The sequence below is a fragment of the Vigna unguiculata genome, chromosome 7, assembly GCF_037176805.1.
Source record: "Vigna unguiculata cultivar grain cowpea cultivar isolate G323 ecotype 2 chromosome 7, ASM3717680v1, whole genome shotgun sequence".
NCBI classification, from domain to species: Eukaryota; Viridiplantae; Streptophyta; class Magnoliopsida; order Fabales; family Fabaceae; genus Vigna; species Vigna unguiculata.
Genome location: NC_140798.1, coordinates 36,300,980 through 36,327,949, shown reverse-complemented (window position 1 = coordinate 36,327,949; position 26,970 = coordinate 36,300,980). Strand labels below are relative to the sequence as shown.

Below are 26,970 nucleotides of genomic sequence, written 5' to 3'. Positions count from 1 at the left end.
ACTGAGGAGGCAGAGCGACCTCATATGCCACTGGTCCTATCTTCCTCAAAATCTGATATGGACCAATGAACTTAGGAGACAGTTTTCTCGAGCGGATGGCCCTCCCTACACCGGTAGTCGGGGATACTCTCAAGAATACATGGTCTCCGACTGTAAACTCCAAAGGTCTCCTCCTCTGATCAGCATAGGATTTCTGTCTGCTCTGAGAGGCCTTCATTCTTTCTTGTATTAGTTTAATCTTCTCGGTAGTCTGTCTTAACAATTCTGGACCCACTACTACCGACTCCCCATCTTGGAACCAGCACAAAGGGGTTCTGCACTTCCTGCCATAGAGAGCCTCATAAGGTGCCATGCCGATGCTTGCATGGAAGCTGTTGTTATAGGTGAATTCAACCAAAGGCAAAACGTCATCCCAGGTGCCCAGATGATCTATTGCACAAGTCCGTAGAAGGTCTTCGAGAGACTGGATCGTTCTCTCGGACTGACCGTCTGTCTGGGGTGATAGGCGGAACTCATGGCCAATCTACTGCCCAAGGCACTCTGCAAGGTCTGCCAGAAGCGGGAGGTGAACCGTGGGTCTCGATCCGAGACTATGCTAGATGGTACTCCATGTAATCTCACTATCTCGTGGATATATAGTTGGGCCAGCTTTGTCATGGACATCCTCAGATTGATAGCTAAGAAATGGGCGCTTTTAGTCAGGCGATCCACTATAACCCAAATGGCATCATGATTCTTCATAGTCCGAGGCAAATGGGTAACAAAATCCATGGAAATACTATCCCACTTCCACTCTGGTATTTCCAACTGTTGCAACATCCCTCCAGGTCTCTGGTGCTCTGCTTTGACCTTCTGACAGGTCAAGCAGGACGACATGAAATGAGCAACATCTTGCTTCATACCCGACCACCAGAAAGACTCTTTCAAATCATGGTACATTTTGGTCATGCCCGGGTGCATATTAAAACGACTTTTATGGCCTTCTTCAAGAATCATACCCTTCACCTCTAAGTCTTCAGGTATGCAAACTCTGCCTCTAAACCTCAACACCCCGTCAACTCCCACTGTGAAGTCCTTGGCCTTTTCGGTGCCAAGTAGTCCCACGGTCTTCTGTAGCTTAGGGTCAGATAGTTGCCTCTCTTTGATCAGAACAAGGAAATCGTTAGATACAGTTAGATGATTGCATCTAATGACTCCCTCCCCTAGGACAATCTGTAATCGCATATCCCTGAACTGTTCTACTAAGCCCATCTCCCTAACCATCATATGAGCTGCATGAACTGTTTTTCTGCTCAAAGCGTCGGCCACTACATTTGCCTTCCCCGGGTGGTATAGTAACTCAAAGTCAAAGTCCTTAAGAAATTCCATCCATCGTCTCTGCCTCATGTTCAACTCTTTCTGGTCAAACAGGTATCTCAGGCTCTTGTGGTCGCTGAAAACCCGAAACTGTGCGCCATACAGATAATGTCTCCAGATTTTTAAGGCAAAAACTACGGCTGCCAACTCCAAATCATGAGTGGGATAGTTCTTTTCATGATTCTTTAACTGTCTCGAGGCATAGGCAACCACCCTCCTACTTTGCATCAAAACACATCCTAACCCCTGATGGGAAGCATCGCAAAACACTTCAAATGGTTTACTAGTATCTGGAATCACTAGCACAGGTGCACTCGTCAATTTTTTCTTCAATTCAAGAAAGCTTTCCTCACAACGGTCAGTCCAAGCGAAAGGCTGATCTTTCCTAGTCAACTGCGTCAAAGGTGCTACCATTTTGGAGAATCCCTCAATGAATCTCCTGTAGTAGCCCGCTAGCCCCACAAAGCTTCTTATTTCTGTCACTGACTTAGGACGTTCCCACTTTAATACCGCTTCCACCTTGGATGGATCTACAGATATGCCCTGAGCTGATATCATATGCCCCAGGAATTGAACCGTAGACATCCAAAACTCACATTTTGACAGTTTCGCATACAACTGTTTTTCTCTCAAGATGTTCAAAACTGTTCTCAAGTGTTCAGCATGTTCCTCATAACTCTGAGAGTATATCAAGATGTCGTCAATAAAAATCACCACAAACTTGTCTAAGAATGGTCTGAAGATTCTGTTCATATAGTCCATGAACATAGCAGGGGCATTAATCACTCCGAAAGGCATTACCACGTACTCGTAATGCCCATACCTGGACCTGAAAGTTGTTTTCTGTATATCATCTGACTTGACCCGAATTTGATGGTATCCCGATCTTAGATCGATCTTAGAAAACATTGTGGCTCCATGTAATTGATCCATCAAATCGTCTATTCTTGGCAGAGGGTACTTATTCTTGATGGTTAACTTATTTAGCTGCCTGTAGTCCACACATAGCCTAGAACTGCCGTCTTTCTTCTTAACTAGCAACACTGGTGCTCCCCAAGGTGATACACTCGGTCTAATAAACTGTTTCTCAAGCAGCCCTTCAATTTGTTTCTTTAATTCTTCAAGCTCAGCCGGAGCCATCCTGTAGGGTGCCATTGATACTGGACCTGCTCCTGGCACAAGATCAATAGAGAATTCTATTTCTCTAGGAGGGGGTAAATCGGGTACATCTTCAGGGAACACGTCTGGGAAGTCCCTCACCACAAGTGTCTCAACACCCCCGCCTTCCCCTTCAACGGACAAGTGAGTCAGAATTAAGAAGCATTGAGATCCTTCCTTGATTGCCTGGTCCACCTGGTGCGAGGATATCAACTGATCTTCATCTTCCAAGCTAGGAAACACCACCCTCTTCTCGTTGCAATCAATAAGAATATGATTAGTGGACAACCAATCCATTCCTAAGATTACATTTAGCCCTTCCAGAGGTAAACAAATAAGATTCACTCTGTATTTGCGCCCCTCAACCTCTATCAAACACCTCGTGCACAATGTCGAGGTCCTGACTATCCCAGAAGCAGGCGTGGATACTACCAGGTCAAACTGGAGCTCCCTCACCGGAAGACCCAACTCAAGCACTTTGGACTCCGACACGAAGGAGTGCGAAGCTCCTGAATCATACAGAACACATAAACTCCTACCAGCAATCATACATGATCCAATGATAAGGTTACCTGATCTGACCGCCTCTGAACTCGTCATAGCATATACCCGACCGGTTGCCTGAGGTCTCACACCTCCCCTGGACTGCTGCGGCTGAAACTGTGTTGAAGGTCTCGACGATGCATTCCTGTTGGTAGGACAATCCTTGATGAAATGACCCTCCTTGCCACAACCGTGACACGTCCTCCTGTTAGAGATCCGAGGGCAAGCATTCTTCATATGGGGCCCTCCACAAACAAAGCACTGTGCTCTATGGGGCTGAAACTGCTGAGGCTGATGAGTAGGCCTCCTAGGCCACTGAGGCTGAGGCCTGGAGTATGGTTTCCCCCTGTCCTTATGTCTGCTCGTGGACACTGATGATCCTCCCACCTTCTGTTGGGGTCGCTGTTGTGCTTCAACCTCAGCCTTAAGCTTCTCCATCACTCGTGCCTTCTCCACCAAGGCCGGAAATTCTTTGATCGAGAATGGGGCCACCATGAGCTTGAGATCTCCCCTCAACCCATTTTCAAACTTCCTACATTGCCAGTCTTCAGCCATCTTCAAGGTATGAAATCTGCCTAGATGTTTAAATTTCTCAGCATATTCAGATACCGACATGTTCCCTTGCATCAGTTGTAGAAACTCAACCTCCTTGGCATACCTCACACTATCTGGGAAATATTCAGCATAGAATTTCTTCTTAAACAATTCCCAAGAGATGGGTTCCCGACTATCCTCCAACATCATCTTCATGCTAGACCACCAATGAACGGCTTCTCCAGCAAGAAGGTACTTAGTGTACGCCAATCTGTTTTCTGTAGGACACCGCTTAGCATCATAAATTCGTTCCATGTCTCGCATCCACTGGTCGGCTTCATCCGGGCTAGTCTTGCCATCGAAGCGGGATGGATGATGCTGTAAGAAATCCTCCAGACTCCATTCTTGTACCCGTGGTGGTGGAGCTTGAGAGGAGCCGGCTGCTGAACAATTTTCCCCTAATTGATGTAAAGCCTCTAAATGTCTCTGTTGTGTTGCCTCTGCTGCTAGCCTAGCAGACTCCATTTGTTGCAAGGCTAGATTCTGTTGATTCATCATATTGGCGTTTTGTTGCTGCATGACTGCGATCATAGCCTCGATCGCTCCCACCAAGTGAGGATTATCAGGATTCAGAATAGGAGGGGGAGGAGGTCTAGGTGCCATAGTTCTCTCTCTGACCACACAAAGATGGAATCATTAGTCTTTCTAATGGATACCACAACCAAGACATAACACTGAGAAACACACAACAGAAACTAAGCAAGCTCACACCTACAGATCCTAAAGGAACCACTGCTCTGATACCAAAAATGTAACATCCCATTTAATAGTTTGTAAACTACTAAACAAAATATCATATTATGATAAAGTAAGCAGATAGTCAGAAAAGTCACTCAGGAGTATGGTACAGTCATCCCAAAAGAACCTGTTCTAACTATTGTACTATCCTCTAAAATACACTTTAAAGAGAATAAACGTTATACATTCCAAAATGCTTTCTCTAACAACACAGATTAAAAAGTAAAGGAAACATCAGAAATCACAGATCAGGTCCAGTCCAAAGGAGGAGTTCCTTCACCTAAATTCTTCTCTGTTCACACCAAACGGTAAGTGATCATAGCAAAAGAAGAGATTCAAGAGCAAACATAACAAATAAGAAGGGTAAGCTAGCAATTCGTATAGTAAGAAGTGAATTTTCATAAATGTAATTACAAACAATTTTACATCCATCATAGATTGAAAGAAAACATTATTTCAAAACACACAAGTATCCGACTCTAACTCAATATCCGGATTATGTAAACAAATTGGAGCTCTTGGTAGCTTGCACCTGTGAAGGTTCCTAAACTCTGCAGAGTTTAGGCTCAAGGGGTTATCACCCAACCACTCCCAAGGTAAGTCCCCTTCGCGTCTATGACTGATCGGTCCATAGACTAGGACCTCCTGCTACTCCTCACGACATAACCCATCACACTCTACATGAGTCTCAATGGATTATTGGAGCGTCAGGATGCTAACCAAAACTGAGTCCTTAAATGTTTACACACACTATGTACTTTTTCTAGGAATTCCCATGAAATCCTAGCTTATCTCATCTCTTCACAATTCACATTTCATCAACTTTCCTCATACCAATATATAAATAGATATACTACATTTCATCATCATTTCACATACTAAAAGCAAACGTCACTCCTTTTACATTAATATAACCATCATTCATTCAAAACAGATAAGGAAATCTAACCCTGCAGTGGAATTCGCCTAAGCTAGCGAATCTCGCCTAGGCTAGGAAGTAGTCTCGCTTAGGCGAACTACCCTCGCCTGGGCGAGACCCGTTACAGTGAACAACTCAAATGACAGAGCGAGCTCTCGCTCAGGCCAGGCTGGCTCGCCTAGGCGAGAAGATGTCTCGCTCAGGCGACCTCAGCTCGCCCAAGCGAGATCTCGCGCAACATCCAGAGGCATCTACCTGATACTTTCGCTTAGGCGAGAGCCACTCGCCTAGGCGAAATTATCAGGTTTTCTGCACTGTTCTTCACATGCAAGGTTACGAAATCCAATCCACAATCCAATTGCACACCAATACAGTTCATAAAGGAGAATTGAACCAAGAATAGCCTCATCCAAACACACAAGAAGCCTAATTACTCGAAAATTGATCAAAGTTAGCTTCCCTTACCTCTTTTGCTAAGATTGAGTTTGGTGGAGTTTGAAAAAGGCACCAAGGTGGGCAGAGATCTCAATTTAACCTAGAGATTCAGTAGCAAGACATAGAAAAGATGGAAGCTTAAAATAAATTTTGAATTCAGAAATGAGCAGAGGAACTCTAGTGGAAATTGAACCAAAAATGGAGAATTGGGACCTACCGAGGAGGGTGGGAGCTGAGGGTTGATACACCAGAGGGTCCAGCTGATTCTGGTCCTCCAGAATCTGATCACAAGGTTAAAGGAAAAGATGAGGGAGCTGAGTAATTGGTGGAAAACAGAAGAAGAACTTGGAAGCAGAGATGAAGAATGAGAGTGATGTTTTCTGATGGTTTTGAGAGTGAGAAGGTAAATTTTAGATTTTAAGGGGTTTCACATTTATTATTAGTGGAAACATATCACCACATGTATATCTATTTTCTTTTATCACATCAAAAATTTATTAAACAATAAAATAATTTCATTAACAATAATTATAAAAATAAATAATTTGTATTATTTTGTTAAATAGTATTTTATTAAATTTAAAAAATTAATTATTAAAACATAAAATGATAAAATAATTATTTTAACTTATAAAATAATTAAATTTGAATAAACGGGTATTTAAAAAATAAAAATATAATTATTTTAATTTAAAATAACGGTTAGTAAAACTGAAAGAAAAAATATGAATACCTCAACAAAACGAATCCTCTTTAGATATTAAAAAAATAATTATTAAATTCAAAATAATGGTTGTTTAAAGATAAGTATAGGTACAAAGTTCAAAATCTGTTTTGTTTTTTAAAATATTTACAGTATCAATCAGAATACAATTTATTTAATTAAAATGTTATTTATTTATTATGAATCTGCGGGATAAAATATTTATTTCTTTATGAGTTGTTAGAAAGTCAACCGACCTTTCTATAGTTAATGCTTCCTACTGTTACACATTTCCAACGCGGAAAACTGAACAACAAATCTCAGAAAATTCTGAGTGGTCACTGAATGGAAGATTCGACATGTTACCCATTAATTAGAATATTTAAATTTCAATTTTCTTAACTAAGAAATAAAGCTTAACACCCTTGACTTAAGTCTTTTTCAAACTTTCCTCCTAAATTACAATTAAAGCTAATTAATTTTCTCATTTAAGCAGCTCTACGGTTCCTGACTCAAGACCTTACGGTTCACTAAACGGTAGGGGTATCTTTGAGTTCAAGTTTTTTTTTTTTTTTTTCTTTACCTTTTCTTTTTCTTGGCAATCTTCTTCTAGATTCTGGCTCAAGGTTTGAACCAAGAAAGTGGTCAAAGAGAAAATTCCAAATTTCTAAGTTTTAATTGCTAGGCCTAATGCATGATTGAATTCCAATTTAGTGGACTTTGCTGTTGTGTACGAATTATCAACCCATTGGAAGGACTTTGTGATCAGTGCTAGAGAGAGAAGAAATTGTCAACCCCATTTGTTACTTCTCCATTATATTAACGTTACGGTTCATCTTATTTTCTATCTAGAAAATTTGATTTGCTAACTTTTCTGATCGCCATTTGCATGAGCTCAGATTTTTGTAAAAGTCTGATGAAGGAATAGAGAAAAACATGGGATTCTATCTTAATCTCAAATTCAAGGTAAGCCAATCCTGTTCCTGTTAAATCAAGTTGCTATAGAATCCATGAGAAGCATATTAATGCGAATTAACTTAGGGTATTGACCCTTTTTTGTATTTTTTGTTTTTCATTGATGTTGCTAAATGCTGAATCGTTGCAAGAATTGATGATTTACAGCAAGAGCTAATTTATGTACTCATTTGAGCAGGCGTTTCGGCTGAAACGGTTTCTGCTTGGACGTGGAGGCAGAAAAAGAAAGCACAAGGTGGCAAAGAAGCCCTCATGGATGATGCCAATGACATATGGTTATCATGTGGTGGAACATGATATGAGCAGAGATGATTCTGATAACTCAGACTTTGATTCAGTTGTGGCACAGAGAGAGGAAATGAATCAAACAGAGTTGTGGTATTTTGGAATCTTTGATGCACTTATTGGAGATAGGGTTAGCAAGTACATGCAGTCTCATTTCTTTGACAAGAAGCTTCAAGAGGTTATCTATCACTTGATTTCTCATACATATGTGCTATTTACTTTGTTGCACCAAGTTTGTGCATTTTAGTAAAAGTACTTTTAATGCCTTTTAAAAAGGCTTCTGCTATACCAGTTGATCTAAATGTTGGTTATTTTGTCTTGAAACATTCTCTATAATGGTTTATGAAAAGTTTTCCTTTAATTTCGTCACATAATCATGACATGTCTTGTCAAAGATAGGTCAAGATTGAGCGGCTCTGTTCATAAATTCCTTGTTTTTCTCTCCTTCTGGTTTCTTCTGTACTTAATCTTTTGTATTTACATGTCAGAGTCGTTTAAGCAGTAAAAGTAAGGAAGCTCTGAAGAGAGCTTACCTTGGAGTAAGAGCAAAGATCAGAGAGGAACACAAATTAGAGGAGACATGCAGAATGGGTTCAGCATCTGTTATACTGATCAATGGAGAAAAACTTGTAGTAGCCAACATGGGGGATTACAGAACTGTTGTGTGCAGAGATGGAATAGCTCATCAGACAACTGGTACATACCGAAGATTAGAAAAAATGCACTGGTCTCGCCGACTCTTTGCAGGTATATTATACACTACAAAAAATCTGTCATTATGAGAATGCCATTATAAAAACAATGCTGAAAGTAGGCAACTACATACTCATTTTCTGTTACAATGTTTCTAAAAGTTCATATAGCTTCTGTCATACATGCTACCATGAGAACCCATAATTCCTACTCAGAAGATGTTATATTAGAATGGCCTTTAACTGATATATGTTATCACAGTTTGTTTTTGTATATCAGTTAATGGCACATCTTTTTGATTCACACATCTCATAATATATATACTATACATGTGTTTTCACAAAGGATTCATGCTAGGACGTGGATCAGGAAATGCAGCAGGTGCAAAACATTATAGAGGTTCCGATTTTGTGGTTAGAAGTGAAGTGCTTGATTCTGGTACTGAATTTTTGATATTAGCAAGCAATGGCATATGGGAGGTAAGCTTCAATATAAACCATCATTACATATTATAGTAATCAACACTTAATTGCAACCATTTCTTGGGAATAAGCAAAAGAAAGTAATTGGAAGTGAATCTGCATATATGTGTAGGTGATGAAAAACCAAGAGGCTGTGAATCTGATCAGTCACATAGAGGATCCTCAAGAAGCAGCTGAATGCTTGGCAAAGGAAGCTTTAATTAGGATGACCAAAAGCAACATCTCATGCTTAATCATTCGTTTTGAGTGACACCTTACCATTCAGCCCTGAAAAAGATTTTTCCTTAAAGCATGCGCCAAAAGTATTGGTACTAGCCATCACACATTTCATGGTCCAGTTTCATCATTACACATCTCATTTTACTTCTCTTTTAGAACAGAAAATAGTTCTCATGGAATATTTTGAATGGATACAAGATCAAAACCTTTCCTCCCCCACTCCATTGCTTAGGTTTATACAGGAGATTGTATACAGTTAAATTAAGGTTAACAGATAAAAATTCCTTTTTCTCAATAGTAAAAACAGTTGTTGCTTGTATATTTCTAAACGACCCTTTGAATGTCTACAACTAGAATAGGACCAAAGATAACTATGGTAGGTATTCAATGATTGTGTGAATGAAAAAGCAGAAAATTCATGACACCATCACCATGAATACTTAGAAGAAGCGGCTGTAGTATATATTACATGATATCTTCCTTTGAGACCACTATATGTAAACACACACACACACTTCATTTAAAACTTTGCAAAGAGTTAAATGCAGCCAACAATGAGTGAATTCACTTTCAACAATAGTCTTCGGTGTCCATTTCTCTGGTGTAAACGAATTTATAGGAGTATTTTATTTACAGATACACACATAATTTGCGCTTCAATAATACAAACTTATTACCTCTCTTTTTACTTTGTTTCTTTCTCGCTAATCCTCCTGACATGGTTAAACCAACAAAATGTTTTGCCTCCATATATTTAAAATACTACATTTGACCCCTCCATAATAATTAACAATTGGTCTGGTGATTATTATAATTACCTTTCACTAAATCGATTTTTGTTGAAAATATGTTCTTATGGAAATTTGAATTAGACTTTAGGAAATTGTGTTATGTTTCAAATTTTTAAATGTTATTTAGATAAAACAGAAAGATACAATCTTGGTTTTTAAGGAAAAAAATTGTACCATACGACCCAACATCTCGAACACACAGATCGATGAAAAGTAAAAATCTTGTAAGAATATCTCGACCCTTATAAAATAAAAAAATATTAAATATTTCCAAAGTCTCAAGCTTAATTCATACGACAATAACTCCCACAAATTTTTGTGGACTAGAATCTCAAGCTTAATTTTTTGTCAAACCAGAATGAAATCTTAATTTTTGCACTTAATAATTTTATCATAAGAAAATTATAATAAAAAATTAATGATTGGTGAGATTTTAAAATTGAACACTCTAGTTTTTCTTGTGAACTAAATACTGCTAGTTAAAACGACTTAAAAAAAAATTGTAATACAGGCCATTGAAGGTAAGAAACTTTAAATCATATTAGTGTTAGTAATTAAAAAAAGTTCCTTTAATGTATTTTTTGAGCACCATCTAACACTATTAATTCAGATTTATACAAAATCACAATCTTGTAAGATATATTTTTCTCAGATAAGTAATTCAGTAGAGAAAACACCCTCGTTAATCCAGAAATATCTATAATGTGAAATGAAATCAGGTTGGAATAAAATATACAAATTACTTGGGCATATGCACAGCAAAACACAAATATACAACAACCAATTTCATAGCAATATTACCCAGTCTTCTTTTCTAGCTAGACTTGGAAAAAATAAAAAGAATCAAGTAAAGGATCTAGCTTGTCACTGCATCAATCTTTCTAACAGCACCCACTCTATTAAGCCATCATTATCTTTTTTTCGCTGTTCTTGCTTCTAAATGGGGATAACAAAGAAAAGGAACGCGAAGCTGCACAACAATGTGTTTGCCAAGTCCACAGTCAGAAAAAAGGATGTAGATGAATTAGGAAAAAAGGAGGGCACAATCTGATTAAGGAAATAGTAGATTCAAGTCCACTAAAGAAAAATTAGGATGAAGTGAGGCTTACACTTTTGTTGAGTTGTGCTGGCTGTGGGTGTTTCATCCTGAGAGATCAAGTTCTTTAAAGTATGAACTGAAGAATAAAATGAAATATGGTGGTCAGTTTAGGTACATATATTTCAAATAAAGTTGAATTTGGTGAACTTCTTCAGACGCTAGTTACATAAAGGAAGTATGAAAATGAACATAAGTGTACATGATAAGTCTAATAAGATCTTTGTTCTCAAGCATTGCTTACGTAGTATAGCGAAATACACTTTTGCCAAATCAGTCTCAGTTGTCTAAAGTTACCAGTAAATCATTGAATGGTGTAGACTACTGGCATCTTTTAATCAATTATACATGTTAATTTTACTGTATGAACTCTAATGTACACTTTGAATTTGAAGTTCTAGTGAAAACAATGTCATTCCTGAACTTTAGGATCCAGGATCCAGGTTGTTTAAGTGAACAATGATAAGCATACCTTAAAGTTTCAGAGAAATCAATTTAATTCTTTTGTTACAGGTAACTGAAGTCGACAGAAGTTCATTATGCAGTGTCCGAGGAAACTTTAACTGAATAATTAATTAGTCGAAGAATACACTGAAATGACATAATCTTGCTTGACTATTCTAAACCATAGTTTAGTTCTGTTCCACAAAGCTCAAACACTGTTCCTTTTTATGTATATCCTTTAAATGGCTAATAAAGAATAAGGGAGTATATGACGAGAAAATTACCTTCATTAGGGGAACCATTATTTCCAATCTCATCCGCCTCAGAACCATCTATGCTGACATTATCTGATTCTGTGCTGCGTTCAGCAGCTGACCTATGACTCTTTTTTCCAAACATTAGCAGCCGTCTAAACCCTTTGGACGATGACTCCTTCACCTGAGGCTTCTCAACTGCTTCAGGAATCTTCTCAAGTGTTGAGTTCCCAATGTTAGACACGTGTGCTTTAACAGTATCCACACCGATTGCTGCAGTCTCTGAACTTGTGGGTGCTGCTTTACCATACTCACTATTTCTAGTGCTAGGATCCTCCATGGAAGAAACTCGAGCATATGGGGCTTCATATGTTTCCCCAGAAATACCAAGACTGGATGATTTTGAAGGTTCTATCTCTGTATGATCCATTTTAACCTGATTTTAGATGACATTAAATTCGAAATTAGCTTATGAACCAGTAAGAAGGTATCCCGTCCGTTGAGAATTTTAAATATATATATATATATATATATATATATATATATATATATATATATATATATATATATGGAAACGTCTAAAATAAAATTAAAAGTTCTTGCTCCTATAGAATTAAGGTTTAAAATGACACATAACTGTTTAAATTTAAAATCAATATCAGCAAAATTTCTAATTATCATAGAAATTTCCAGACATAATATAATATTTTATTTGTATAAAGTAGGATGTGAGAGAAAAACGAAAATTTTTTAACACCAGAAGTACACGGGAGGACCAGATGACAAATCTTTTGAAAAAGGAAGGATGCTGATCTGTGATTGGACCTATGGGTTGCATGAGTGGAAATATTAGCAACTATTCTACAGTTGAGATAGCAGGGTTAGAGATCGTTCATCAACTTTATAATATATAAATGAGTAGAAACATCATCTTACAATCAATTTTTAAAATTGAGTTAGACAAACAACCACTCCTTGAACCGACATGGTGGAAGTTCATGCCCTAGGCCACCCACACAACACTGGACAATTTTTTTTGATATTATAAGGCTATTTCCACAATTTGCAACAAACACATAGAATTGTAAGTACATATACTTGGCAGAGATAAAAATAGCTTGTAGGAAACATAACATACTAGGTGCAGTTTTCAAGTCTCATAATAAGTAACACGGGAGGAATATAGATGGCATTAAGAGATTGTAATAGCCATGCTTACTATAATTTATTTGAAGAGGATGTTCTATCAGCAGCAGAACAATTCTCATCCTAAAAGTTTTTTATGCACTCTACAAGGGTATGAACTAACCAAGGCAGTTAAACCATCTCCAAAGCTACAATAAGTTATGAATACATACCTCGGTATATATGGATTGAAGGTGTGATTGGCTCCCTGAGGTTTCTTTATCAATTATATCCATGCTTGATGGTGAGACAGGAGCACGAATAGCAGCATAATTAGATGCTATCTCTGTTTTTTCAGTTACTTCATCATTATCACAATGTTTCTCTGGTATTTGAAAATTTTCTTCTGCATTATGAATAGGAGGGGCATAAGGTCTCTCACACTCGAGCATCACAACAGTCTTTTCAACTACAGGATTGTCATCTCTATCACCATTGGATGAAGTACCAATTTCTTTTTTCTTTGACATGGTACTTTGTGAAGCCATTGAAGACTTGCTATCATTCAACTTATGTACCTTGTCTTTGACTGATGATGTTCTGTTCTGAGGATTGTCACTAGCTTTGGCTGTTCTAATTTTCAGTTCTGGAAGGGCTGCTGTCTTGCTTTTATCATGACTCACAATTGCAGAAATCTTTTTGCTCTCGGGACCATCAGCTGCTTTAGCCTTTGACATTGTTCCAGCGCCAAGAGGTTTAATTGAGGAAGTCTGACGAATGGTACTGACTTTTGGTTCTGACAATCTTCTAATCCTTACCATTGATGCCTTAGTATCAGTTGCACTATCATCCTTCTCTAGCTTAGATTCGGGCAAAGAAGACACTGATCGGCTTAATTTGTTATTATCCAAGTGGTTTCTAGAAGTCAATCTGCTGGTTTTTGACAATTTCAAAGAATCATTAGATCCAACGGATGCAGTTCTGATGGGGAATCTTTGAAGGGGTGAGGATGCTCCTGGCTCTGAATCACTAAATTTAGACCCTTTATGAGAGCTTGGTGAAAGTTTCGTTGGAAGTTGTTTCTTGGTAAGCTGTGACGGCGACCGTGTAGTGGTTGAGCTGCTCTTGGCAGCAATCCTCTTTTGCCTCTCCATCTTTAAGGCTTCTAGGCGTTTTATCTCTTCCTCTTCCTAATTATTACAAATGATAGAAATAATCAATGTTGAATAACAGATGAACAGAAGGCATATTAAAACAGAACTCAATCATACGTTTAAAAAGGATGGATAAGAGTTTAATTAAAAAGGATAAGAGTAAAGTAATATTTACCCTTATCACCTCTTATGCTCTTAGTCTCACCACATATGTCCCTCAGAGTAATGCATATATAACGTTGCCTCTAGATTAAATGTTTCACATTCATTTTAAGCTAATTGTATGAAATAGAAAAAATAAGGTGGAGAGGCTGGGAGCTATAAGATAGAAGTGAGTACCTTCTCTTTCTTCATTTTCTGGAGATCAGCTTTGTAGTTCCGTAAGCTCTCAGCACGTGCTCGTGCTTCGTCCAGAGGACTAAGTTTAGAAGTTTTCCCTCTCCTTATTGGTCCACCACTCTTTCTTCTATCAGCACTGTTTGGGTTAACTTTTGATTTGGGCTCCTTATCCAACTTCTTAGATCCTGGTTTGGTGTCGGTTACTACCTCTTTGTTCTTATTTTTTAAAGTACTACCAGCCTGGGCCTGCATTTCATAGTCGAAAGCAGGGTCATAACTCATTGATCCCCTTTCAGTTCCTCGTTCAGGCAGCATACTTAATTCATCCAGCTCATTACTAATATGGTTTATTAGATCAGAAGACTTCTCTTCATTTTTCCGCACAATTGGGATCTCATAATCCATGTCAATAGCATTTCTCTCAACATTTCCTGCATCATTGACTTCTATCGATCTATGTTCCAATATGTAGGAATCATCATTCATATCATGAAACAACTTCCTTTCTAGTTTATTGCTTGAATAACCTAGTGAAGTTTCCATATCTGAGGAAGGGTAAGCATTGCTGAGTTCATTTTCTTGTTTGGAAGTGATAAAATCATCACCGGCAGCCATTCTGTAACCACTCCTTTTCCCAGATACTTCTAAAGATTGTACATCATCTCCAGACCGCCCATCACCAGACTGTCCTGTTCTTGCAGATAACAATAAATCATTATTGGATCTCTTGGGCATGTGAGTCAATCCTTTGCTAATGCTATGCATATCTAAAGAAGAACTTCCCTGACCTTCATGCACTTCCCGCTCAGCTAAAACTAAAGGATCATTGACATCCATTTGTTTTTTTCTTCTCATGTTATTCAACTTTTCCGAATCAAATTGGTCAAGGTCAATGGTATGCCTATCATCGTCAACATCTCTTAGTAAACAGTTTTCGAATGCTTGCCAGTGGCCTCCATCTTCATCCTTCCCATGGTCTGTTTTTTCCCTATCAGACGAATCCAATTTCTTCAAAGATTCTTTTCTGGAGTCCCTTCTCTTTGAGGTCTTCACAGATTCCTTATTATCTTCATTGGTTTCTGAAGCAGAATCTGAATGTGATCCACTGTCAGAGGAATTTTCTGCCTTTGTAATGTAATTGATGTTCCGAATCACCACCATGCCAGATTTCTTCCCTGATCGCCTATCCTTCTTCCGTCGACCTCCAGTATGTGCACCATCCCTCTCTATATCCACTTCGTCCGTCAATTCTGATTCAGTATTGCTGTGTCTGCTATCCATTGAATGCCTTCTGCGTCCATTATTTTGACCAGCAATTAGTCTGGGGTCCTCCATGGGAGAATAATTTGGCTGCATAAATGGACTGTTTCCTGGATATGCTTGATAGTAGGGTATGCCCTGCACTGGACATGGCTGAAAGACTGGTACAGCACCTGGAGGAGAATGAAGAGGCCAAGGAGAGAACATGTGAGGAAATTGACCTTGAATATTATCTTGGTTTCCTATTGATGGTTGGCGGTCCATCGGAGGCACATCTGGAAATGTGTAAATAAGAATGTTTAGGTATGTTTCTAATTAAGAAAAAGGAAAGACATGGATGGTTGATCAACATTTAAAAGTTTTCAGCAGAGGAATCAAACCTTTATCTTACAAGAAATGAGAATTATAAGTCAGATCTCATGTCTTAACAATTTGAACAAATAGGCTTGACTTGTAACTGGATAGGCAGCAGATCAATATATGCTTAATGTGCAACACATCTCGTAAGTTTGGTTTAGATATGATATTGAGACTGATTCTAATAGTCCAAGGCATTACTTGTCCCCAATCCATAACTAGGGCTATTAGGATTTTATTTTGGGTGACTCAAGGGCTATTACTAAGTAGGCATGGAAACAGACTCTGCCAAGCTGTGCCATGTTATATGGGACAAGCCATTACTTTTCCACATCAGAAAACATGACAAGAAAACAGACAGGGAAAGAAAAAACAGATAGAAGGCTTATCAAAATTAGCCATTCAGGTAGACCAATTTCAGCGTACAGGCCTCTATATTCTTTGAAGTTTAAGTTTATTGTATTAAAAAATAAGAAGGAAAAAGAAACTGTTTAGAGCAGGTTTGGTCCAAACGTGTATATCTGTGTGTATGGACATTTAAAAAAGTGTGACAAGTTTTACAAATGTAAATACATCAAGCCATGAACAATTCATAAGTTCACAACATGCAGGAAATTGTACCTGAACTTGCTTTCCCATTACTCTCAGAGTCCAATTCAGTATGAGACGCAGAGACCATATTGGGAAGTATAATGCCAGAAGCATTTAACGCAGAGAAGTCTGAGCGATTGGACATTGTTTCAGCAGCTTCAATTTCAAGCCATTGTCCAGTTTCATGTTTTCTTCTCCAAAGATCCCTGAATTTTGTGCATGCATCCCTGACATGTAACAAAAGTCAGCATAAGCAACATCATACAGCCCATATGTATGTTACGGGTCAATGAATGAAGAACCCAACACTTCAACAAATATATAAGGTCATTGGTCTATGAAAAAAAAAGTTGTCTTACTTCATGCGAGATGCTCCAAAACATTCAGCAAATGACATCAAAGGTGGTATATAGTCCTCATCAAAACCAGCAGCAACAGCACGAGCAAATGCCATGCCTTGCTCTTTCTGCAATGCTGACTTACGTGTCTCTAGGACTTTCAGAAGATGAACTCTGATACATGAGAAGTGTATAAGTTAAGAATATTTTTCATATAGTGCAAAGAACCTATATTAATAAACTTATGTATCATATTTATATTCACACAGCTCAATCCAACAAAGCTTTGGCTAAAAACTTATAACAATGCAGAAACAGTTGTTCCAAAAGCTTAAGCAAATAATAGATGCAATAGACAACACCTCTTTTTGTATACCTGTTCAATAATAATAAACAAAAATATAAATGCATAGCTTTCTACATGATACTTTAAATACTCGCAGATAGTCAAATAATCCTCAACGGATAATTATCAACTAAAAACTTATGGTCAAGCTTATATAAGAATCACCAATGAAAATGTTTGTCTGACTGTTAAAACTAAAAGTAGCTTTATCAGATTTTAATTGATTTTTCGAAGAACTCCGGTGGCAGCCTTCCATGTTGTTATATATTTTCTTTACTCGCTTCATGTGTATTCCAGGAAGAGCATTAACTGATAGACTTTCAAAATGATTTAATCATAAACAACTTAAACATTATATTTTTCTACTGAGATATGGTTATAGAAAATGGTGAAAAATGTAGGACAGAAAGAATTTACTTCGAGTTTCCTTCCGATGGGGTGGTCCCCTTAGCTTGAGCAGGCTGTGCATCAGGCTGGCACATAATCATGGGGACTGATAAGAAAATAATAAAATGTATGAAAGAATAGGTATTATTATTAAAGATCCACTAACCTTGTAAAGTACAATTGCTCTCTCCTCATTATTGTCCTGCTGAGTCCTCCTTCCTGTGCAAAGCAGGAAGTTTTATTAGCTGTGATCAATTATAAAAACATAGCAGCGCTTTAAATACACCTATATTTGTTCGATACAAGTTAGTTGTATTTGTTCTTGCAGAAATACCTTCAATGCTGTCAACATGATTCGTTTGATTTTCTTCCACCTGCTCAAATACTCAACTACTGAAACAGACTTTTAAAATGCTAGGGAATGAATCAAATAGAGTATGCTAGATATTACATACAGTGCTAATTCCCAGGGAATTATTTCCTTGAATTGCAATTGCCTCTTCAATTTGTAAGATTTCTGATTCTACAGTATACACACGTTCCAATATCTCGGGAGTGCTCACAAAACGAACAAACCTAAAGAGGGAGAGAAAATCAGTCCAAGAGGATAACTCTAACCTTACAGTAAAAGGTCATAATATATATCTTAATTTCAAAACATGGTTTCACTACGATTTCGTCAGCACTTTCCTTTGATTTGGAAAGAGTAAAAGAAAAGGGATATACAATGTCAATAATTTCTGGCTGCTTTCCTTCTTTTATTGTTTTCTCTTTCAATGCATAATGAATCTTCAATTACAGTTCTTTCTGACAGTTTTATAATAATTCCTAATTTGTACAAGCTAAAAACGAAACTATAATAATACAAAATCATCAGGCAGATTTTATTCGTTAAATAAAAGGAAACAATAATAATAATAATAATAATAACGGATTCATCACCCGAGCCATGACAAGCATACATTAATTTTAGTCCTAATATCACAGCAACTAGAAGAGTGAATTGACTTTCAAACTGGTGGAATGGAACCATTTTGAGCACTGGATACAATACATTAATGCCAGTGATAATCTCTAAGAAACGTGTTTAAAAGGATTCATCTTTCAATCTCTACTGAACCCAACGATATACCAAAGAACTAAAAAGTCAAACCTTTCAACAGTTCCCTTGGTAAACCACGACGTATCACTGTTACCATCAGGTGGCTCAAGAACAATTGAATAACCACCCTTGTCCATCTGATTCTGAGCAGCCTTCAAGTGGGAAAGAAATGGATTGAGCAAGCCTGAGGCAATCTTCTCCTTCTTTCCATTAACAATTATAACCAAGTCAAACCTGATTTATAGAAGAATCAAACAAACCCACAACACAAGTCAGGCCATAAACAAAATGTCAATGTTCTCAATGAGCTTACACATAGGTTACTTAAAGACATAAAATGATTATCCATTACCTTGTTCTAGTGGGTGTGAGCTGAAACACAGCTGAATCCAATCTTGTTGAAGCGTTCATTGTTTCGTCAAAAGTAGCAACCGGAGAAGCTGAGACCAATAACCCGGCAACTGGGTTTTCACTAAGATCAGGGATTTCAAATCACAAAGGGTGTCAAAATATCAATCACAGACCCAAAATGGGCTCAGCGAAAAAAAGATAAACTTTTCTGCATTACAAAGAGTTTTTAGTCTCAGGACTCAGAAGGAATAAAATAGAAAGGGATATGATATGAGGTAGAAATGGTGAGAGAGAAAAAGCATCCAAAGATTGTTCTTTGTTGTTGTTCCTCTTTGGATACCTTCTCCAGCCCCAACCCCAACCAGGGTGACCAACCAATATCGATTTTTCTAATAGGATGGAAATAATGGAAACGTTGAGGGCAAAACGGGAATTGAGAAAAAAGACAGAAAGTCTTGGAGGCGCCGAAGGGTGATAGTGACAACCTCAGATGTACAGAACTCAATTTGTAGCAATCGAGTGGTATGAGAAAGTACCATTCTACCCTCTGCCTTTTTTAATTATCCACTCTGCCCTGTTTGGTGACTGCCAAGTTGGCTACCAGTTTCAACCGTGCCTTCATTATTAACTAATCACTTTCTCTTAAAGCGCTTTCCATCTTGACTTTATAGTGCGAATTAAAGAAACAGACAAGATTCATTGGAAGAAGTTCTTGTCTTTCTTTTTTTTTCTTCGTTTTTTAATTATTATTACACAAATTTTAGATAATTTACATAATTATAGAGATGTACTTTCAATATTTAAACAATACTTACAAAAATAAATAGTTTTAAATGATTAATTTATAATTCTAATTTTGACAACCTTTTTCTATAAAAAGGTTCTCGTTTACACGTAACTTGATTTTAGTCTATAAAAACATTTCAAAGTTATTATGAAAAACATTGTAGCAATAAATTTGAAATAAAAGATAATGATTTATATATAAAGTAATTTCATTTATAAAAAAAATCATTTGTTGATTTATGGTGGCAAGTATTTAAAGATATTTTATAGTTATTAATAAAGGCTTCAACTTGTTTTTTTTAAGATTCTATTATTTTTTTTTTTGTAAATATAAGTATTTTTAATTCATTCTTTATTCAAATTTTTTGTTATATTAAGTATTAAAAAATTTGTACTTTTAGTTGAATATTTGTTGTTTAATTTTTTTTAACTAGTAAGGTAATTCTTATTATATTTTATTATTTATTTATTTATTTATTTTAATGTATTAATAAATGTGAATTTTTTTAATATAAAATGTTATTATGTTAACAGAAAATATAAATATTTTTTATTGTTTTTGCTAAAAACATGTTAAATAATAAGATTATCGTGTTTCTGTTTCTACATTATGTTTACATCAATTACGGAACGGTCATACTTGATTGTAACGGTCATTTGTTATCTTCTTTTTAATATAAAAAATAAAAATCATTTATTTTTTATTAAATGTAGTATTATTTTATATTAATCATAAAACTTACATTTTTTTTAATATTTGGAGATAATTAAAAACTATAACCAGATAAAATAATAGTAACGTTATCCCGAATAAAATTAAACATCTTTAATTTTAAGTATTCTATATGCCAAAATGAAATACCAAATTTAAAATTAAAAACACCTAAATTTAATATGAGATTTAATTTTTTAAATAATTAATTTAATCAACAGGTTCAATTGCTAATGTCATAAATTATATTAATGAGATTTGGATTTTACTGATAAAACAAATTGTGTGTTTGTGTCACATAAATGAAGTATAATTGTGTCTCGTATATTAATTTTTTTAAGTAATAAAAAACATTATTGAGGTGTTTTAAAATAATTAATGATTTGAGATGCAACTCACATCCTAAAGTTACTTTTAAGGGCATGAGATGGATGCCAATGTAGATAACAAGTGCTTCCACGAAAAGTGAGTCTTCTCAATCTCTTTCATTTATTTTGTTTATGTCAAGATAATTTTAAGATAAAGGACTTCATTTGAAAAAAGTTTAAAGAATAAAAATACAATTAAGTAATTTTAAAAATAAATATACGTTGTTAAATTCTTTATGGAGGAGTGAAAACAGTGGTAGACATAATTGGTTAAGGACATTACAAAGGAAAAGAGAGAGAGAAAATCAATTGAGATTTATAAACACATTTTTTCTGCATAGTTTTTTTTAGCAGAGATTATATGAGAAAGAATCTATATTTTTATTTAGGAAAATGATATTTTAATATATTTTTTTATCCATTTTTAATCTACTATTACTTTCATCACCTTTAAATTATCTATTTTAATAATTTAGTGATGTAATATGATAATCCAAGGATAATGAGAATAATAAATTAAAAGTGGATCAGAAAAAGTAACTTAAAGTATCATTATCCTTTTATTTATGATTAAGAAACTAACCATAGTTACCACTCTCACAACCTCTACCACTCAAAACAAAAAAATATATTGAGGACAAATTTATAAATAAAATGTTTTATTTTTCTCTCTCAGTAAAAATAATAAATTATAAATAAATATTATATTAAAATTAATATTTTTAAGGTGTTTTTTGGCCTGTGGGTCCCATCTCCACCACTGAATATATTCATATGAATATATATAAAAAACCACATTTCTCTTTTCGTATAAAATTTTGTGTTAAGCCTAGTTATTCCCCGCTCTCTCTTATAGTATTATAATTGATATATAAAAAATTGATCATAATAAAAGAAGAAAAAAATTATAAAATTAATGACATTTCATGTAAACGGTTTAATTCAAATATGCTAGAAATAATTCTTTACAAAAATTTGAAAAGTTTTAAAATTTATTAGAATGATATTTAAGTAATTTTGTTCATTTTAAAAAAGAGATTAATTACAAAAGAAAATAAGTTTTAAAATATTTATTCGTCATGAGATAAAGTTTTAAAGTAAAGTTTGAACACTAATTTTTCATTTTAAAATGTAACCAAAAATAGTTTTTGTTGTTATTTTATTTTACGTGTAACTCTCAAATTCTAGTAAATTAAATCGTTTAATTCTTCTTATAGAAATTACGTTTCATCCAAAATAAAAATAAAAACTTCAATTTTTATCATCTTCAAACTCTAGTGCCACGTTGAATAAAATCTTCAAACTTTATATATATATATATATATATATATATATATATATATATATATATATATATATATATATATTATTAAAGCTTTTACTTCTGCACTTTTGAAATTACTTCACATCTCAAATTCATTATAAACCACAAATATTTAGATCGAAAATGGGAATTTTAGGTCAAATCTCAAATCTTATCGATTGTTCATATTTGAAATAATGGCACAAGGAAGTGTGATCCAAAGGAAAAAAAAAAAACTAATTTCTCTTCACAAGCAAAGGGAGATTCCTCAAAGTTTGAAAGCATTATTTTTCTGTTCAATGCACTGAAGTGGCTTACCTCAATTAGTTTATTTATGTCAAACTTAACATCTATTTAAAAATTAAAGAGATAAAATACTATTTAAGAAAACTTCATAGGAAGTGAGCATAGTTTTATGACAATACTATCGAACTTAACTAAATATTTTATTTAACAGATATAACAATTAATTATATTATATAATAAAATAAATTAATAGTATTAAAAAATATTAATTAAACATTTGTGTTTGAGCATTTTTAAAATTTGATATTTTTAAATATATTGTATGTAGATATGTTGTAGAAAAGTTTTACCCTAATTAAATGTGGTTTATTTTAGAAAAGTTGTATATAGCATAGCATGCATCAAAGTGCTTTTTGGGAAGAAGGACCCAATAATCTTCCCCAATCATGTCATGTCTTCAATATAAGAGTCAAAAATGTATTCTGAATCTTTAGAATTGGACCAAAACCATTTCATATTTCTTGGATTTTTCTCAACCTTCTATTTTCAAACATGCCATTCATTAGGCCAAAATTGTCCATCTAATAATGCATCCTTGCACGAGTCACGGACCCAGCATCATATTTTCTTATCACTTTTTATTCATATTCTTTAATAATAAGTACAATTCAACATTATACGTCAATATTTTTTTGTTCAATTGTCGTCCGATATCTCACACACGTGTATTCTTAAGCTTGGGAACTAGCTCACGCAAAAAGACAAAAGACACGTGAATTCCGCAGGTTATTTTCGATTTCCGACAAAAAAAAAAGACAGAGGAATGTTAGTTAAAAAACATTCTTTTTATCGCTTAAAAAAAGTTATAAAATTATTAATCTATTTTATTAAATAGGGAATCAAACTCGCATAATTTTCTAATTTTTTATTAACAATAAAGGTTATTGAAGCAATATATCACGGAAACACGTACGTGTGTTCATATTTGTAAGTAATATCCTATTTTAATAAATTAAATTTTAATATTTATGTTAATTTTAAGTTGATATATTTGATGGGGATGTTTTAAAAAGTTCTAAAAATTTAAGTATGCGATGTTTTTATTAGGAGTGGGAACTGATAAAGCATGAGAATTTTGAGATTAAAAAGTGAATCTTATATAAAACAGGAATTTGAAGATGGGAGCTGTTAGTAAGTGTGATTCATGTGGCATGCTTTTTGTGCTACCATTACAATATTGTGTTCCTTCAAAACCAAAACGAGTATTGACGATCAAATTTCTTTTCACTGACCTTTTTCCCAACATCTGATAGGCATCTAAAATCAACTTTTCCACGTTTTTCTCCGTTTAAGGGACTAACAGCAGAGATCTTTTCGTACATTTCACCGACAAACCCTTTTGGTTTTGCCACATATTCATCTTCCGTAGAATCGATCAAAATGTTTTTCTCCTCACCTGCAAATCCTTTCCAAAGGTGGTTTTTGGTCACATGCTTCAAGTCCCTTGGAGGTAGCATTATATTGATGTTGCTGTTATTTCCTATGGACCCAGATTTCTGTGATTTCTGTTTGTTTAGGTTATCATTTGAGTGAAAAATGTTGTTATCAGGGGTGCTTGTGGTGGAAAATGAGTAAAATGATGAAGATCCTGAGGATGATGGCGATGTTGGAGATGGACACTTCACTGCACATCCAAACCCTTGTATTCCGTTTGTTATTTTCAGAGCCTTCAAACGTGCTTCTGTAAGAGCTTCTGCATTCTGTAAAAGCTTCACTATTTCGTCTGATAGTTTTTGCATTCTGGATCCCCAATTGAACCTGAAAATTCATTGCCGTAGGGATGAAAAACGAAATCAATTTACTCGTACGAAAATTTGAGTACACTTATCTATTAGCTCCCATCTATGCATTTTCCTCATCTTTTCAATTTTTAACTTCTATTTTATACTTCAAAAACAAAAAACTTGTGTGGTAAATTAAACAAATCATGATCCATATTTAACTTATTTACCACAGATAAACGGATTCAGATTTAAGGTTTACCCTTTTTCATCAATATGAGTGAACCCTCCTAGTTCTTCAATAATTTCTATATCACATTGAAATTCTAGAGCAAACTCTTGAGGGCCATGGGTGAGCAAGAATTCCAGAAGAACCATTGTTTTGTATGCTTGTCTCCATTGCTCCCAATCCACGTTATACAACCTGCACTTGAAATGATATGGTAAACAACCAGTGGGTATATAAACTCTATAGAAATGACACTTTTATAAATTGAAATGTATTATAATGTCAGCTTAAAAATTTAGGCAAAAGGGTGTCAAATGAAGAAGCATGCATACCTATGATGAAGAATATCAACAATTCTCCAATACTCATCTATGTCAAATGATGCCTCTGCAATTCTGGTCATAGTTTTGGCATCAGGACTGCAATCATCCTTATTTGTTGCTTCCTCTGCGAGCCTAATGATATTGTATTATATGTTAATGATATTGTATAATTGGAAACTATGAATATGAATCAACCGTACAAGAGCTACGTTTATTTACTAGTCATTTTGTGAGTTACAACATATAAACTGTTATCAATAAATGATGCATTACTCTGTTTATTCACAAACACACACATGCACTTACAATTCAGCTTCAGTAACATCAGTAAATGTCATCCTAGCAGATTTGTACTTTTCTTGTAGGAAAGTTGTTGTCTGTTTTTTTATTTGCTCCAGGAATAGGCTACCCATTACTACTAAAATCAAACTTTGAAGTAGTTGTTAATGATGTAGTTCTATTATTTCATGAACTGTAGCCTTTCGCTTAAAAGAATATGACACTCAATGCCAAATGGAACATGGATAAACCATGACAGTGAATTCACTGTAGGCTATAAGAACTTGTTAATATATGGATAGCCAAAATTATAGCTCAGACAATGCAGGAAAAGTGCTCATTGACAAAAGAATAAGAGAGGAAACGAGAAAAGAGAGTGAACCAATAATAGAAAGTTGACCCAATTTACACAACATTGCTTGCACTGAAAATTAGGATCTTCACACAATACTAAGATTCATACTTATATTCATCCTATTTCACCCTGTGATGTGTCCTTTTCTTCCCTGGGATTCTCAATTCCGTCCCAAGTTGAAGTCATTGAAAACTCATTTTTCATGAAGTATAATTTTCCTTCTCTGGGTTATAGTTGAATGTTGTTTTATGATATTTAAAAAATATATAAATTGAGATATGGTTTTAATTTTAATTTTTTTTTAATTATATAAGAATTATTCAATTCATGTTATTAGTGAGTGAGATTTGTACGTGTAAATCATTCTATAAGTTTATAGAAAATAATGTAGAAACTATCATTGTATAATTTTATTGTAAATAATTAACCCATAACCAAACAAAAAAAAAAGTGACTTAGTGTTAGACAATTTTTTAGTTTTTGTACTTCATATATATTTTTTAAATAACAAATGAGATAAGCCAAAATAATTTAACTGACATATAAACAATCATATAAAATTACATAATTTATCACTTTTTATCCACATACTTATAATTATACTCGAAGTCGTAGATTTGCTTATCAATTACATTTTTAGTTGTACTAAGGCCATAGGAATTAAATAAATTCAGACATGTATTGCGCATCTTCATACAATACTGAAACTGACTAAATATAAGAATTTTGTAATATCCTCTTCTATTTTACTTGAAACTTAGTCTGATATGAACATTTCTTTTATTTAATTATTTGCTTGCTCAATACGCACCAATTTCATTTATATCAATTACTATCTAGATTATTTCCACTCATATTAATCCAATTTAATTAAATACAAGCTGTACTCCAATTTTGAAAACATAATTACTCTTCCAAATATTACCATCAATCTAATCATATAATAAACTTAGTTAAATATTAAAAACATATGAGAATTGTTGATGGGATATTGCTTCCTGTTCCCTACACAATTACTAACTCCACTCTACAACAATAGAAAAATACTCAAACATTCTTTATTATTGCATCATATCATCGCTGCAGAGGAAGGAGTAGAAGAGAAAATGCGGAAAAAAATTTGTTCCAGACAATTTCTTTTGGAACGCATTTTATGTGTTATGTAAAGCTCCTTTCTGAACACATTTTATATGGAATGTTCCGGAAAACTTGTAGAGAGTAGGGTTTCGAAAAGTTTATTCTAAAATACATTTTATACGTTCCAAAAATTTTGTTTCAAAAATCTCATTTCGAAAATTACATTTCAGAAATTTTAGATAACTTTTACCAAAATAGTTTCTAAAATATGTAATCTTGTACCGAAGATAAAATGGCCATTTAAAAATTTGGGGTATGGGAAGAAATTGTGAGAATGCGGAAGTAAAAGCCTTGTTCATGGTTTATATGAGAGCTCACATTTAGATTTGTTAAGCCCAAGTGAATCTTAGGTTGTGATATGTGGTTGTTGTGAATTTCTTTTTGCACTGCATGTAGTTCTTCATAAACTTTAAAAT

General features: G+C 34.8%; 3 protein-coding genes and 2 long non-coding RNA genes across 7 annotated transcripts; 2 read left to right on the top strand and 3 right to left on the bottom strand.

Moving 5' to 3' along the window:
• Positions 1-4,584: 4,584 nt before the first annotated feature.
• On the bottom strand, positions 4,585-6,117 carry LOC146884843 (uncharacterized). The gene is made up of 3 exons (XR_014996569.1): positions 5,961-6,117; positions 5,774-5,843; positions 4,585-4,681 (listed from the first exon to the last, which is right to left on the bottom strand). It is a non-coding gene; the product is annotated as an uncharacterized LOC146884843 (long non-coding RNA).
• A 737-nt stretch (positions 6,118-6,854) lies between these two features.
• On the top strand, positions 6,855-9,788 carry LOC114190560 (Protein phosphatase 2C family protein). Of its 3 annotated transcripts, XM_028079498.2 has the most exons (6): positions 6,855-6,983; positions 7,346-7,412; positions 7,600-7,884; positions 8,195-8,453; positions 8,745-8,878; positions 8,994-9,788. In XM_028079498.2, the coding sequence occupies exons 2-6, from the start codon at positions 7,383-7,385 to the stop codon at positions 9,129-9,131; spliced, it is 846 nt and encodes a 281-aa protein (XP_027935299.1). In that variant the 5' UTR covers positions 6,855-6,983; positions 7,346-7,382; the 3' UTR covers positions 9,132-9,788. The 3 variants fall into 3 exon arrangements, with proteins under 3 accessions (XP_027935299.1, XP_027935301.1, XP_027935300.1); XM_028079500.2 differs by lacking the exon at positions 6,855-6,983 and having other exon boundaries at positions 6,993-7,412; positions 8,769-8,878; XM_028079499.2 differs by lacking the exon at positions 6,855-6,983 and having other exon boundaries at positions 6,993-7,412; positions 8,757-8,878.
• A 763-nt stretch (positions 9,789-10,551) lies between these two features.
• Positions 10,552-19,502, bottom strand: LOC114192753 (COP1-interacting protein-like protein). Its single transcript, XM_028082559.2, has 13 exons — positions 19,037-19,502; positions 18,736-18,918; positions 18,038-18,158; positions 17,917-17,956; positions 17,749-17,801; positions 17,613-17,668; positions 16,871-17,023; positions 16,542-16,738; positions 14,304-15,838; positions 13,044-14,000; positions 11,716-12,121; positions 11,001-11,066; positions 10,552-10,861 (listed from the first exon to the last, which is right to left on the bottom strand). The coding sequence occupies exons 1-13, from the start codon at positions 19,093-19,095 to the stop codon at positions 10,791-10,793; spliced, it is 3,897 nt and encodes a 1,298-aa protein (XP_027938360.1). The 5' UTR covers positions 19,096-19,502; the 3' UTR covers positions 10,552-10,790.
• Positions 19,503-23,684: 4,182 nt separating this feature from the next.
• On the top strand, positions 23,685-25,008 carry LOC146884842 (uncharacterized). Its single transcript, XR_014996650.1, has 2 exons — positions 23,685-23,960; positions 24,060-25,008. It is a non-coding gene; the product is annotated as an uncharacterized LOC146884842 (long non-coding RNA).
• Positions 23,698-25,606, bottom strand: LOC114190857 (ENTH/VHS family protein). The gene is made up of 4 exons (XM_085675806.1): positions 25,090-25,606; positions 24,793-24,915; positions 24,494-24,655; positions 23,698-24,268 (listed from the first exon to the last, which is right to left on the bottom strand). Exons 1-4 carry the CDS (start codon positions 25,194-25,196, stop codon positions 23,698-23,700), a joined length of 963 nt encoding a protein of 320 aa, XP_085531932.1. The 5' UTR covers positions 25,197-25,606.
• Between the last annotated feature and the right edge of the window lie 1,364 nt (positions 25,607-26,970).

What these genes read in the sequence shown, in the direction of transcription:
- LOC114190560 (XM_028079498.2), top strand. Translation starts at nt 7,383, where the DNA reads ATGGGATTCTATCTTAATCTCAAATTCAAG. An exon ending in ATCTTAATCTCAAATTCAAG is followed by an intron (nt 7,413 to 7,599) that starts GTAAGCCAATCC and finishes TCATTTGAGCAG; the next exon opens with GCGTTTCGGCTGAAACGGTT. An exon ending in CAAGCAATGGCATATGGGAG is followed by an intron (nt 8,879 to 8,993) that starts GTAAGCTTCAAT and finishes ATATATGTGTAG; the next exon opens with GTGATGAAAAACCAAGAGGC.
- LOC114192753 (XM_028082559.2), bottom strand. Translation starts at nt 19,095, where the DNA reads ATGAACGCTTCAACAAGATTGGATTCAGCTGTGTTTCAGCTCACACCC. An exon ending in ATTCCCTGGGAATTAGCACT is followed by an intron (nt 17,957 to 18,037) that starts GTATGTAATATC and finishes GTATTTGAGCAG; the next exon opens with GTGGAAGAAAATCAAACGAA. An exon ending in TTCAATCCATATATACCGAG is followed by an intron (nt 12,122 to 13,043) that starts GTATGTATTCAT and finishes ATCTAAAATCAG; the next exon opens with GTTAAAATGGATCATACAGA.
- LOC114190857 (XM_085675806.1), bottom strand. Translation starts at nt 25,196, where the DNA reads ATGGGTAGCCTATTCCTGGAGCAAATAAAAAAACAGACAACAACTTTC. An exon ending in GTTGATATTCTTCATCATAG is followed by an intron (nt 24,656 to 24,792) that starts GTATGCATGCTT and finishes TTTCAAGTGCAG; the next exon opens with GTTGTATAACGTGGATTGGG. An exon ending in ACTCATATTGATGAAAAAGG is followed by an intron (nt 24,269 to 24,493) that starts GTAAACCTTAAA and finishes ATGAATTTTCAG; the next exon opens with GTTCAATTGGGGATCCAGAA.